The sequence below is a fragment of the Passer domesticus genome, chromosome 2 (genome assembly GCF_036417665.1).
Source record: "Passer domesticus isolate bPasDom1 chromosome 2, bPasDom1.hap1, whole genome shotgun sequence".
In the NCBI taxonomy this organism is placed as follows: domain Eukaryota; kingdom Metazoa; phylum Chordata; class Aves; order Passeriformes; family Passeridae; genus Passer; species Passer domesticus.
In genome coordinates this window covers 62,531,167-62,545,217 of record NC_087475.1, presented here as the reverse complement: position 1 = coordinate 62,545,217, position 14,051 = coordinate 62,531,167, and the positions used below count along the sequence as shown (strand labels likewise).

Below are 14,051 nucleotides of genomic sequence, written 5' to 3'. Positions count from 1 at the left end.
GCCTTTGCAACTTGCCCAAGACCTCTCAGCTCAGACACTCAGCTGCCAGAATAAGCAGCAACCTTATTTCACCTCTGCATGGTAGAAAAACAAGGCACATATAAAAAAGACCTAAACCCAACAAGCTGCAGAGCCCTTTTGAAGACAGCAGGGGTTACTGACACACTCCATGCCCCAACACTGGCAAATGGATGGGGTGAGGGTGTTGGTGTGCTGTGGCCCATGGGGGCAGCTCATGCCAGAGAAGGCTCAAGATGCAGCACACAGCAAAAAGGAACAACAAGGAACACTTGGGTGGAACCTGTCCACCTTGACTTAGATGATGAGGTACCCAGGCTCTCCTTCTGGAGAAGCACAGAAGGGCACTTCAGCCACCTTCCCCCCAGGGCTTGCCAGGGGCAGGGTGCCCCAGGCACTGGCAGCATGATCCTTCCTCCAGACAAGCTCACAGGCTGGCACCCCTCTTCCAGCATGCCAGGCAGGTGTGACATCTCTGGATGAGATCTCACGTATCCTCCACCACTGCAAGGCCCCGTCCCCTCCTTCACCCAGCCCTGGCCAATCTCCCACAGCCCCACCAAAACATCCTGGAAGAGTTGCAAGCTGGCAGGAGCCCTCATCCCCTTGACTGACAAATGTGGCATGGCAATGTGGGAGCTATGGCAACAGAATCCTCATAGAATCCCAACAGAACCCCAACAGAACCCCAACAGAACCCCAACGAATCCCCAACGGAATGTGCAGGGGTGGGGAGCAACAGCCCAGCCAAACAGTGACAAGAAGAGTCCCAACAACACCCAGGGACACTAAGGACAAAGAGGGTGCCCCAGGCACCTCCCAGCAAGCAGATCTCTGCCAGGTCCTTGTGGCAAGGAGTCTCCTGGATATTCCTGCCCAAAAAGGTATGCCTGTTCTGTGACACTTGTGCAGGGTTTGATGAGGACCAAGCTTGTTTTGTGGCTACTGGATGCTGCTTTACTCTTTATCCCCCTTGTATCCCTTGTTGAACCCAAATGTGCAGTTCTTCTTTCCTGGTTTCCCTTTCACGTGGGAGATGAAAACCAAACCCCTGATGGAAAAAAAAATCCCATCCAGTATGGGAGTTAGGAAGAAAGGAGGAGGAGAAAGCTGCAGGATGCCCCAAGGGCCATCACTTCCCTGCAGCAGGCAGGGGTAGAGACAGAAGAGGGGGTAATGGGAAGTGGAGAGATACAGAGTCAACCTCCTCCCCCAGATTCCAACCACCCCTGAAATCGGAATTTCCTGAGATGTAGGAGCAATAATTAGCCAGACCACACTATAGCATACTGTAATAAAAATTAAAAATAGAAAGGGAAAATTAAGAAAAACATGCTCAAATATATGTTGAGCCAATCCTTGTGAGGGCTGGAGTCAGTGCGCCCTCTGCTCACTCCTCTCTGGCTGCAGATACTGCCACAGACCCTCAGGCTGGCAGGCCCTAGAAATGGCACATGGAGACAACACAACCTGGCAGGTAGCTTCTTGCCAAGGTGCCTATGAACAGGGCACAGGCAAGAGATTTTTTACCTCATCTGGTAGGACTGTGCCTCAGCAGGGTCAGTGCTGACAGCATTGTCCCTTGGCATCTTTCTCATTCTCCAAGTTCTCTTCATAAACAATATTTACATTCCTTAATGTCTTTATTTTCTTTATCATAAATTTCTACTTCAGAACTTGTAGTTTTAATACAAGACAGTCCTGTGACTATATGTATTTTTACCTTTGACTTAACAGAACATTAAGATATCTGGATGTGCAGCATAAATAAGAGACTCTGTTAAATAGCATAAGAATTGTTTATTCCATCAGGGTAAGGAGGAGACACCAGAGAACTTCTCAGCTCTCTCTCAATGCAACTGGCTCTGTATAACTGTGATTTTTTTCTGCTCTAAACCTCCAGCAGATATAGTTACTCGATATCACTGCAAATTTACACCACTGTTTTTTGACTGGGTGCATTGTGACTGACTTTTAGTTCTATGCTTAGGGGCCAATGGATTAATTATGCATTATTTGCCACCTCTTAGAAATGCTCCTTCTCATCTCTACTAAAATATTTGACTGCTGCTGAGGGCAGAACAGAAGGCAGTGGAGCTGGGGGTCCCATTTTGCACTGCAGGACGTGAAGCAGGAGAGACTGTCCTTCCAGAAGTCTTTTGTGTGGATGAGAGGATCAGGTTGTGTGAGCCAATATGAGGAAAAATGTTTCTACCTGCAGTTTGCTGCAGTGTTAGAAATCAAAACCACAGCCAGCAGTAACTTCAGCTCTGTGTTACCCAGAGCCAAACCCAATAAATCCCTGGCACTGCTGTCAGATGAGTCCTTTACTCTTCCAGAGCATGAAAGAGATGGAACCACTGGCAGTTAATGGGGATTTCTGTGCTCTCAGACAGTCTAACTTCAGAGCACTTCTTGTGTCTCACGCCACAAGTCCCAGTGCACACACTAACAACCATGATTTATGGCTGGAGCTGCTTTGCTGTACTGTGCAGTGTAATTGCTGTGCTCTTGAAGTGCCAGGCTTTCTGAAGAGCATTCATGGACTCTACTTCTCAGCTGTGTGTCCTGTCTGCTCTGCGTCCCAGGCAATGGCATCTGTTTTAAATCCCAGCAGCAAAGGTTGGGAGTCTGATTCTGCATACCCCTCTTAAGCTGTTTATGCTTACACGTTACAAATGTAATTTTTTCTGACTTACCAGAATATATGGATTCCATTCCTGTTGTGGGTGTTACTGGTTGCAAGCAGAGGTAGCTGGTTCTCATCCCTGCACCTGCAGAACTAGCATGATCTTTGAAACCTTGAGGCTGAGTGAATTCTCTGGGCCCTGGATCATCACATATTTGCCATGTATTTCTAGAAGCCTACTAATGGCCACTGCATGTTACAGAGAGGTAATCAGCTGGAGCCGTTGTCACTTCTGTGGTGAGACCCAGGCTTTTGGATGCATCCCTCCAAATGGAAAGACACTGCTGAGATGAGTATTGCTGGCTCTGCCAGTGCTCACAGGACTGGCAGGATGCAACAGGCACAAGAGCTGCACAACAGGAGACCACTCCAGAACCTTCTGTGTGATTTACAGTGACCAATTGCTTTCCAAACATCTTTCAAAGTGCAAAGTACAGAAACAGGGTTATTTTAGGAGACTGTTTTCTCTACAAGAGCTGTGATTATAATTCAGAATTTGGAGTCTACTCTGGACACAGCTGCAATGGCAGAAATAGATGAAACAACCTGCTTGCTTTCAATAGACTTGTTTGACAATTAAAATGCATAAATGTGTTGGGGTTTTTGTAGAGATACATATTCTACTGCATTATATCTATGAATGTGCAAAATGTGTGTAATAATAACAACAGTACTGTGTGTATAATGTGCACACTACTCTCCTTGAATCTGTAAATATTTGAATACCCTTATGTATATATATACAAACTTATCTGCCTCTTTAGCATTTAAGGAAGTGTGGAGGCCACCACCCCATCCTGCCCTTGGTGGGGGTGTTAGGCTGTAGCTCTGGGCATCACAGCACCTGTGGTGCCTCTGCCCCAACAAAATGGGGAGACTGCAGGGATGCTTTACAGGAGACCCCAGTCCCTGACAACTCCTGACATCAGCTCTTGCACTGGAAAGTCCTGCCAGAATGGCACATCTAAACAAAGTCAAGGCACTGTCAGATGCCTTTCATTGCAGTGGGCTATAAACTAGGAGATTACAAATCCCACAGGATCAAGCAGGCATTGCTTAGAGGGAAAGATTCCCTCTACCAGCACAAATGTCTTGAAGATTGTGATGGAAAGCAGAGACTGACTAAACTCTGATTTACACAGTATTCTCTCCAGACCTGCTGTGGTGCAGAAACTCCACTGCATGTCTCTTTAGTCTTGTGTGCACAGCACTCCTACCTTTTGGGATATGTGCAGGGGTCTTACAGTAGGAATTAATCTAGTTGATATTTTGCAGTATGGCATAGAGTTTAATTCTCATTTGATGGCATCGCACTCTCTGTCTTCTGCCTCTGCCTGGGGAGTTATGGATGTGCAAATAAAACCATTTGCCCTGAGATGATCCTGCAGGGAAGGTGTTGTCTCTTTTGCAGCACCCTGCAGAGCTGCCTGGGATACTGGGTCCCACTAGGTGCTGTCAGTGAAAGAGCTTGACAATATTTTCCTGACCATCCTTCCCCGCAGTGGGGGATCCCAACCCAAGGAATGTGGTCACAGAAAGAGTCAACTCTGATTCTTAATGAGGGATGATGGGAGAGCTCAGAATAAGGAAAACAAGGCTTTGGTGGTGAGGCTGGTGGTTGTGGTGGGAATACCCATGTGTGGCTGGGAAGCTTGGTTTGCCAGCCTCACTTTGCTCAGGGAAGTGCCACAGGATGGAGATGGCAGGAGGCGCTGCTCTGGCCTCCCCTGGACATATCCAGCCTGGCTGTGTCTGAGAGCACAGGAGTGGTGGGCTGTGAGATGAGGCATGACAACAAGAGCTAAAGAAATATCAGGGTAGCGGCGCCAGAGAGGCAATTCCACGGTTATTAACACAAACACAGCCATCGCTCTGCCTTTGTCTCCTGATGAATCAGAGGAAATTGCCTCCCGAGCCCTTCGCCTTCCAGCTACTTCAGCTGTGTTTTGTTTCTCTAAGATTCAAATAATCTGACTAGATTTCACTATATTATTATGAGAACAGAAGAGCTATAGAGAAAGTGAAGCCTCACGGAGGAAATAGCCGGTAAATGTTGCTTTGAATTCTCTTGCTTTTTATGACAAACTCTGATGTCAGGGACAGATATGGCTTTGGAGATGTGTTGCAGTGCTGCAGATGTGTTTGTGAAAACTTAGTGACAATTTCCTGTGACATTGCAGTGGGCAGCTTGCCATCATCTATGAGATTTTTAAGCCTGCCTTTTAGATGTAACTGATTCTTCTGTTTAATGCCAGTCCCCATGAACTATGAGCTTACAAAACCAAGAGCTTCTTCTTTGTGTGCCAATCCTGTCTGGCCTAGATTAGCAAAATGTTCTATTTGCATTTTGCAAAAAAAAAATTAGACTTTGTAACAAAAATATGCATCAGGTCAAGTGAAAAATGTGACAGTTTGATATCAAAATGCCAGAATGGCTCATGATGGATAGGGTGAGGCAAACTTCCAAAGCAGGAATATTTAATTTTGGCACTTTCAGAATGTGGCATTCCATCCCTCTAATTTGCCATGGGTTTTTTGTTTCTAACATTTCTTCTGATGAAAAGAAGCATGCAAACAAAAAAACCCCACTCCATATTTAGAATTCAATAAAATACTTAATTTTATCCTCTTCAGTTTCTTTGAAAAGTTCAACATGAACACTCAAGTGCTGCATTCCTTCAAACTGTGTGGAAGCTGCTGATCTGGGAGTTGTGCAGTTTTGATGTGCCAAGTGCCAAGAGAGGGTATTCTAAAAGCTGCTGTAATTCAGATTATTTGGTGGGACCATCCTGATGGGTGTGAAACCTCAGTCTGGCAGGTACAGTACAAGAACAGGGACAGAAACTGTCTGTCCTGAGGGCTTTACCCTCCTGATCTATGAATCCCATCGGGTAAAGGATATGTTTTTGTCTGGAGTGATGCAGAGAGAACAGGATAATCCATTCAAAACCGTTTTCCACCACTGGAAGAGTAGTTCTCCACACTTCTTGTATGAGGTGATTTTTCTTTTTTGTTTTGGAGAAAGTCAGGATAGGAAGGGTGGCAAGGCAATGTAGACAAGCTGTATATGAAGGATGAGATCCTGCCCTTGGGCACTGCTGCTGCTGCTGCATAGGGCCAGGCAGGGAGCTAAACCCTCAGGTTCATGGCTTGTGCTCTTCCACTCGCTTTGAGAAATGCTCAGCTCAGTTGTGTTTTTATTTATTTCAATTCCCCATTTTCAAAGTTGCAAGAGAAAATATTTTAAAAGCCTTACTAATGATACATTATAAAACATCCTTGAAGACATTCATGAAGAGGAAGAGTTCAAGGAGAGCAGTGAGCGTTAAGCGATGGCGGTGTGCAGGGACACACGTGGGTGAGACACTGTGCACAGACACAAGGCCAGGACAGCCCTTGCCACACAGGCATTGTGAAAGTGGCACCAGCTTGCCGCAGAGCAGACTCTGAGCTTGCCCAGATCCATGCACTGCAATCCCAGGCAAATGGCAACTACAGGGCATTGCAGCAGGGACGCAGGTGGTCCTGGGCTGAGGGAAGACCAAAACAGCTGGGCTAAATGTGATTTCCAAGCACAAGGTGGTGAAACACAATTATTAACCTCTGCTTGGCAGTGGTGAGGCACATCTGGAATCCTGTGTCTTGTCTGGGGCTCCCCAGTGTGAGAGACAACGTACTGGAGAAAAATGTCACCAAGACATGCAGAGGCTGGAACTTATGTGCACAACAGGAGGTTGAGAGAAATGGGTCTGTTCAGCTTGGAGGAGAAAATACTCAAGTACCTCTCATTGCTGCCTGAAGCTGCTAAATGAGAGGGTGAGGACAAAACAGACTTCTCAGAGCTGCACTTTGGTGGGATAAGGGACAACAGATGCATACTGGAGTATGGGAAATTCCAATTAAATATTAGCAAAAGTATTTTCAGCATAAGGGTGGTTAAATACTAGAGTTGGAAAGGTTTTAGAATCTTAGCTTTTGGAAATACTTAAAATTTGCCTAGACAAAACCCCAAAGACTCTGATCTAGTAGACTTGCCTTGTGGAGAGTCCTGGACCCTGGTGGCCTCCAGAGGCATCTTCCAGCCCTGCTGGTTCTACAGCCCTGTGACCACAAAAACTCAACAGGGAAAGCAGAATGACAGCAGTACAAAGATCATCAGAGCTAACGACATAGAGATGTCTTAAAGTATGATTAAGAAGCAAAGGGATCTTAAAAGTCTGTTACAAGAATGAAATGGCAGAATTGTTCATGAAAGGCAGAAATGACAGATTTTTCCAAAACTAGCTCCCTAAGGAGATTAAGCAATTAAGCAACATAATTAGATACATGATAATAAAATGCTTTGTATCCCAGCAATGAAAGATGCAGTGTAAAGACAGGTTCTTCACAATCAGGTGTTGTCAGCTAATCTTTGAGGGTCTTTCCTGGTCATTTGCAATCCGTTTTCACCATTACCTGGATCAGAAGGAAAGTTCCAGAAAACTGAAAAGAAAATTAACCCAAGAGCAGGATCAGAGGAGAATTAAAGATCATCCTTAATGTGGATTCAACACATAGTTCGGGAATATGGCTTTTGCCAGAACAACCAACTCAATGATTTCTTTTAATGAGATATTGTACAAGTTTGATTGACAAAGGTGGAAATACTGATACCCCGTACATGTGTTTCTCTGTAGCACTTGAGCTCATTGTGTCAGGCACTTGTATTACACAAGTAAACCAGTTTAGCCCTGTGGATTCAAACATGCTAAACGTCGTGTCTAAGATTTAGAGGCTTCAGAATGCAAGAAATGGTAACAGAGGACCATCACCAGAGCACCCCAGAAACAGCCCTGGCTGGGACCTTGCCTGGGCATCATCGTCACCTTGGACAGTGCTCTGCTGGTCCTGCTCGGCCCTTACCTACTCCCTTCTCAAAAATTATTCCACTGGGGAGGCCGAGCCCACTGAGGCATCCCCAGGGCACCTGCAGTGCCTGAGTGTGAGTGTGTCTGTGGGCTGCCACCGTTCTGGCAGAGGCCCCTCTGCCGAGGGCAATGGGAGGTTTTGGGTCTTCTGCACTGATGAAACGCCTGGAAACACCACCTCAGTCTGCAGTCAGACAGAGCAGAGGAGCATCATGCCTGATGGGAATTGACAAGGAGGGGCAGACCAGGAAAGAGGAGGTTGCAAAGCACTAGTTCTGCCAAAATAACCTTATTATTTTTCCCTCATTTATCTTTTGACATTAAACAGATTGAGTGGGAGGACGGAAGATGCAGACACAATTAAGCAGATATTGCAAGCACGAGGGTGAGTTGCTTTTTATGGCTAGTTTATGTTTCAGACACACAACTATACAGAATAATGCAATAAGAAAAACCATGCAGTATTTACCCTGGGTTTATTCACTGCAGGTCCTCTGAGAGCTGCTTTTGTTTGTCTTTATTTAATTGGCATGGTTGGATGGCCACCAGCAGGTCCAATTAAACAGATTCAATAGATTCCACTGTACATTTTTATTTTTTTCTCCATCAGCGTGTAGCAAAAACTGCCCAAAATAATTTGTCTGAGTACTAGTAATGAATATAAAGTGCACTCTCTTCCAGCCTGCACACAGTAAGTTTCAGCTGTACAACATTTTACAGCCAAAGCAAACTAGGTTAATAATGAAATCACTGATGCAATCTTTAGTATAGCCTTAGTGGGGAAGAGGGTAGTGTGTTATGATATGAGATATTTGGTTGCTCAACTTTGGGCATATCTGAAACACAGAGAGGCATTATGTCATCCTTTGTAGCTATCTTAAGTTTTGGCCTTAAGTGTTAGGTGGGAACAATTTAAGAAAATCCCACCAATAGGACCTGAGCATGCCCTCAATATCAGGTATTTGTTTAAGTGCTTTGTTGAATTGGTGCCTAGTAGATCCTCTTGAAAAGAAAGTGATTTTCAATCTAATAAGGTTATCTTAGTGTGAACATTTTAACTACATCAATCAATATGCCCATCAGGAGTAAATGACTAATGGGATTTCTCCTTTCTTTCTTTGTTGCAAGAATGATGAATTGACTTTGCCTGTTGCTAAAGATTCTCATCTCCTTAATGCATTGCAGATATGTTTCATGGACACAAGCTGTCAGGGTTTTGCAGTAACCACTTCCAACCAAAAACATTTTCCCTTCGGATTTGGTCATCATATCCCAGTTCTGCTCTCACAGTGGAAAATTTGAAAAGGCTGGAAGAGGAATATGTGGCTTCTAAAGAAGCCTTCAAAATCCAGAGAATACAAGATTATATTGAGCAGACTAATCTTGCTCTCTTCCACAAAGAGACGACTAGGAGAACCAGCAGATGCTGTGCCTGTGATGCAGAGCATGAAGAAGCCTTTTTATTCCTTCCTGCTAAACAAGCAAAAATTGCAATTGGGTTTCCTGAAAGACCTCTGAAGAAAGAAGAGATATTGACAGGTATTTTTGAGCAATCCATTACAGGGAAGAAGAGAAAAGAAGTCAGTTGTTCTGGAGCTTTCCTACGTTGCTCTACATTACCTATCATAGAATCATAGAATGAATCATCATAGAATGGTTTGGGCTGGAAGAGATCTTAAAGATCATCTCATTCCAACCCCTCTGCCATGGGCAGGAACACCTTCCACTAGACCAGGTTGCTCAGAGCTCTATCCAACTCTGCCTTGAACAATTCCTGGGATGGGGCATCAACAACTTCACTGGACAACCTGCTCCAGTGTCTCACCACCCTCACAGTAAAGAATTTCCTCCTAACACCTAATATAAGTCTCTCCTCTTTCAATTTAAAACCATTTATCCTTGTCTTGTCACTATCTGACCATTGAAAAAGTCATTCTCCTGCTTTTTTATAAGCCTCCTTTAAGTACTGAAAGGCCTCTAACGTAGTGTCCCTGGAGCCTTCTCTTTTCCATAGTGAACAACCCCAACTCTCTCAGCATGTCTTCATAGGATAGAACCATCTGTTTTCATTTTGTCTGAATCAGGGTTGCTCTATTGCATGTAAATGCCAACAAATTAATATTAGACAGTTATCTCTCTTATAGGACTTTGAAGCTCTGTTTACTTCAGATAGAGAAATAGGCAGGTAGATAGATACAAGTCGATATACATATCCTTCTTTTAATAACACTTAATTAAGTAAGCCAGCCAGGATGGGGTCACAGCTGCCCCCTGTGAGTGGGTCAGGAAGGGACAGGTGGCTCCATCAAAGCCACTGGAAGGGGACAACACAGCAGCCCTGGAGAACTGCAGCTGGTTGTCTACACAGGGAGAGTCTGGCTTTCTGCAACACAGATTGGATCACAAACTGGGGTCCAGGTGGGACAGTTTGCCATTATCCTGGGTCTAAACAAAACAAATTTTTTGGAGGAAAGACTGGACTTTTTCCAATAATTCTTCTTGGAACATAGTATGAGCAGGGATTCTGCCTGCTATAGGAGAGCCCCTGGCACAGCCAGCATGAAAGAGCCAGGCTATTCCTTGAAGTAAAGGGTTACCTATTTCCTAAAGAATTAATGCATTGGTCCTCTTTGGGGGTTATCAACAGAAGTGTTTTCTGCTCACTTTTGCATTTTTCTCAATGCAAATTTGCCAGCTCTTCAGAATGAGAAAAATAAACTATTCATACACGTAAGGTTAATGTTTGAAAGAGCTTTCCATGTGCAAATCAAGTATTCTTATCAGGAATACATGTGAGCTGCATCCTTGAGGACAAATCTGTCCTGGCAAGAGGCTGAGAGTCTGAAACCACCACAAAAGACAGGAAGCAAATACATGCAGAAACCTCTCTCAGTGCTATCCTAGGCAGTCATTTCTTAAATTTGCACATCACAATTAAAATTCAGGTGATATATGAAGTTTGATTCAGCAGAGAGATAGTATGTAGACACAGGAAGGTTTACCAAGGAAAGTCAAATATGGGAATGCCTCATTAGGGACTCAGTGTCAACATTTAATATGTCTTCAAGAATTTGTACACTACCGTGGTTCATGGGGATTTTTTGGCTTTTGATTGTTTTTCATAAGAGTGGCTTATGTAATCTGAGAAGTAACCTGCATTTCAATGCTTTTTCAGCCTCCCTGTCACAGCTATCTATATCTCTCTTCTTTTACCATGTGCCTTACTCTTCCACATTTTCTTTTGTACCATCTCCACTGCCACCCTACTTCCCTTCCCAAATGCAAACCTGGAGGAGAAAGGTGCTGTTCTGGCAGCAAATCCCTCATGGCACCACACCTGGTTGTAGGGCAGGTTTGGGTCAAAATCTCCATTTTGGGTTCACTCCTCATTCTTACAGCATCATAACCTTCCCACAGAGGAGCACCCCAGTCCTCTCCACCCCATCGCTCCTGTGCAGCCACAGGGAAGGTAAAACACCCATGGGAATATGCCCCTCCAGAGAGTCTCTAAAACAGGGAGACCCAAGCTGTTTACAGAGGAAACCTGAACAGAAAGGCAAAGTAAATTAGCTTGTTACTCTTGCCTCTTGCTCTACAAAGCCTGCCCTCAGTCTCCAGCAACTTTTTTTATGGTTCATTTTCAGGAGCTTTTTCTTTTCTCTCCCTCAATTTATTATACCATTAAAACCAGCGGGGAAAAATGCTCCTCGTTAAGGTGAGAAGGTTTTATCTGAAATACCAAATAATGAAATGGCAAGAATTCTCAAGGCAGGAAAAAAAAAAAAACCCAACCCTCTCTTCTACACAAAAGAGAACCTTTTTTTTTATTTTTAAAGAAAACTCTTTCTCTCCTCTCCAGCACCAGCCACATATTCTCCATCAGCTCAGCCCAGAGGAACTGTGCCGAAGGAATCCAGGTAAGCAGAGTAATTGGTAACATTTTTCTATACAATTCAGTCACGTTAGGCTGTATTTATGCCATACACAGGCAAGCAGCAGGAACACTGAGCAACTGGAAATTTACAGTGTGCCTGGGACACTCACAGCCTGGCAGCCTCTGCTGTGCCCTTGCTATTAATAAGCTGGAAGTTATGTCTGTCCGAGGGGCTGTCTTTGGGCCCCTTGACATCAGCTGTATTAAAAGGGATGCTGCCAGCCTCTGCAGAGGGGATTTTTAATTTTTTATTTTATTTTGCTAGACAGATAAATCTTACACAGCATCTCCCAAATCAACTGAGATGTGTGATTTTTATTTTACAGGCTGCTCTTCCAGCTGAGGAAAAAAAATCGGTTTGATTTCCCAGCCACAGTAAATCAGCATAATACCACCCTTCCCACCACGGATGCTGCTGCAGCAACACGGATTTACACCATCTGGAGACAAGGCTCCCTCCTCCCCTCTGCCCCACGTAAACGTAGAGACACATGTAACCTTCCTTGCAGAGAGAAGGCAAGGAAAGGAAATTGAATAGACGCTCTTGTGAAGAGGCAAACAAAGACCAAATTCTTTTCTAGTGACTTTAAACAGCACTCAGTTCATTAATAACAATCTTTATAGGAATATCCAAATTATTTTTTTTAAACTTGTTTCTTCCCTTGGCACCAAGGGAAATGGATGCAAGCAGCTGCTTTAGGGAAAGCTGTTACATTGTCACATTAACACCCTGCAAGGTGTTTTTTGGATTATATTTTATAAATTACATTCATAGGCATTGTAAATATGCTATAGATTTTTAATAAATTTAAATGTCCAACACTTATATAAATAACTGTTCTAAATTCATAACTTTCACTCTGAAAGAGTGCAGACTCTATTTCTTCCCCAAATTTTGAAAATGTTATGGACTGAAGTAAAGCATCTGATGGCAAATCAAGGGAAATCAGTCTTAAAAGTTTCCTGGCTAAAGTCACTACACAAATGCAAAACAAAAAAAAAGAGATTTTCCCTTGTCTGAAGGTTGGTGAGAGGGCAGCCTGCAGTCCAGCTCCCTGCAGGGCTGTGCTTAAGGGCCTGGCAGTGATTTGGGGTGCAGAGAGCTGCCCATGCCCTGCTGGGGCTGCACCCAGCCCTTCCTGGGCAGGCACGCTGCTCACTCTGAGCACATCTCGTTCTCAGGCAAACACCAGCTTTGACCCAGGGAGCATCCCAAGTCTCCCACCTACAGCTTGGTCCCAGGAACAGGGATTTCCATGAGATTTGGGCTTGATACTGGTCCCAGTTAACCTGCACACAGTCCTCTACTGGGCTCCTCATGTGCAAAGCAGAGATGAAGGCATTTTACTGCCTCAGGAGAGTGGTAGAGCAAACACACAATGGAAGCATCCCCCTATTCCTCATAAGTTTTCATCCACAGATGCATTAATTTGTGTGTGCTCTGCCCAGAATCCTTTACAATTCATAGGTAACTAATATGAAAGCAGTGATGTGCAAAGACCTTGTTGAATTACTAATGGACATAAATAAATAAATAAAATTTCAAACACCCTTCACTCCTTACCTTGAATCAGATCACAGTCAAGCCCCAAGCAAAATTTGTTCACTATCTTATTTTCATTATTTTGTGGTTTGTTTTTTTTTCATTTGCCAAGGCCACAGGTATCTTTAAATTAGTGTATCACAGAGACTGTAAAAAAAATTATCCCTACATTACATAGATAGTAGTGGCTGGACACCTTGATAGCTCTGTGTTGTAGGCTCAGAATGATCTTGTCCCTTGACTGACAACTTCAGGTGAAAGGAGAGAGTGGAAGGGTGTATGGAAAGCCTCAGCTGCTGCTGGACATGCTGTGGTAAAAGAGAGGTGTCTCTGCAAGGGGGGACAGCATCCCTGCAAGGGGGGACAGTGTCCAAGGGTGTCCCAGTCCAAGTGTGCACAGAGAGACACCGTATCGTCATCAGAAAGGGAGTCACCTACTGCCATGTGCAGAACTGTGTGAGCTGAGATCAGCAGGAGGGTGATTTTAGGACTGATAAAACCTCGTTTTGTCCAGTGGCATGGAAAGCAGTGAGACCACAGAAGAGTCTGCACAGGTGCCAGCAATACTTCTCGTCCATTCTGGTGTGCCGGATTCTCCTCTGTGCTGTCCTTAGCTTTGTGAGGGCAATTCTCTCCTGTGCTTGCTGCAGAGCTCACTTCAAGGCATAAGTGCCTTGCATGACCTGTGTCCTGAGCTCTGTTCCTCTCCTCTTAAGCAGGGCACCCTCCTGGTGAGCCAGGGCAATGCTAAGCCCCTCACCCGAGAGCCCAGCAGCTGAAGAGCATCAAGGTGCTCTGAGGAAATGTGACCCCAGCCCACCCTGTCACAGAGCAGGGATTAGCTGTGACATGGCCCTGGAAGGCTGGTCTCCATCACCACCCTAACCATGATGCCACAGCTGAGGGATGGCAGATGCTGGGGTGGGAGGATGCCCAGAGGTGCTCAGCATCTCCAGCCTA

At 44.7% G+C, this 14,051-nt stretch overlaps 1 protein-coding gene across 2 annotated transcripts; it reads left to right on the top strand.

Moving 5' to 3' along the window:
• Window positions 1-710: 710 nt before the first annotated feature.
• LOC135294007 (uncharacterized) lies at window positions 711-12,400 on the top strand. Of its 2 annotated transcripts, none has more exons than XM_064408745.1 (5): window positions 711-902; window positions 7,943-7,999; window positions 9,016-9,153; window positions 11,474-11,531; window positions 11,875-12,400. In XM_064408745.1, the coding sequence occupies exons 2-5, from the start codon at window positions 7,963-7,965 to the stop codon at window positions 12,080-12,082; spliced, it is 441 nt and encodes a 146-aa protein (XP_064264815.1). In that variant the 5' UTR covers window positions 711-902; window positions 7,943-7,962; the 3' UTR covers window positions 12,083-12,400. The 2 variants fall into 2 exon arrangements, with proteins under 2 accessions (XP_064264815.1, XP_064264814.1); XM_064408744.1 differs by having other exon boundaries at window positions 715-902; window positions 8,800-9,153.
• Window positions 12,401-14,051: the final 1,651 nt, after the last annotated feature.

What these genes read in the sequence shown, in the direction of transcription:
- LOC135294007 (XM_064408744.1), top strand. Translation starts at nt 7,963, where the DNA reads ATGCAGACACAATTAAGCAGATATTGCAAGCACGAGG. An exon ending in CAGATATTGCAAGCACGAGG is followed by an intron (nt 8,000 to 8,799) that starts GTGAGTTGCTTT and finishes AATGCATTGCAG; the next exon opens with ATATGTTTCATGGACACAAG. An exon ending in GAAAGAAGAGATATTGACAG is followed by an intron (nt 9,154 to 11,473) that starts GTATTTTTGAGC and finishes TCTCCTCTCCAG; the next exon opens with CACCAGCCACATATTCTCCA.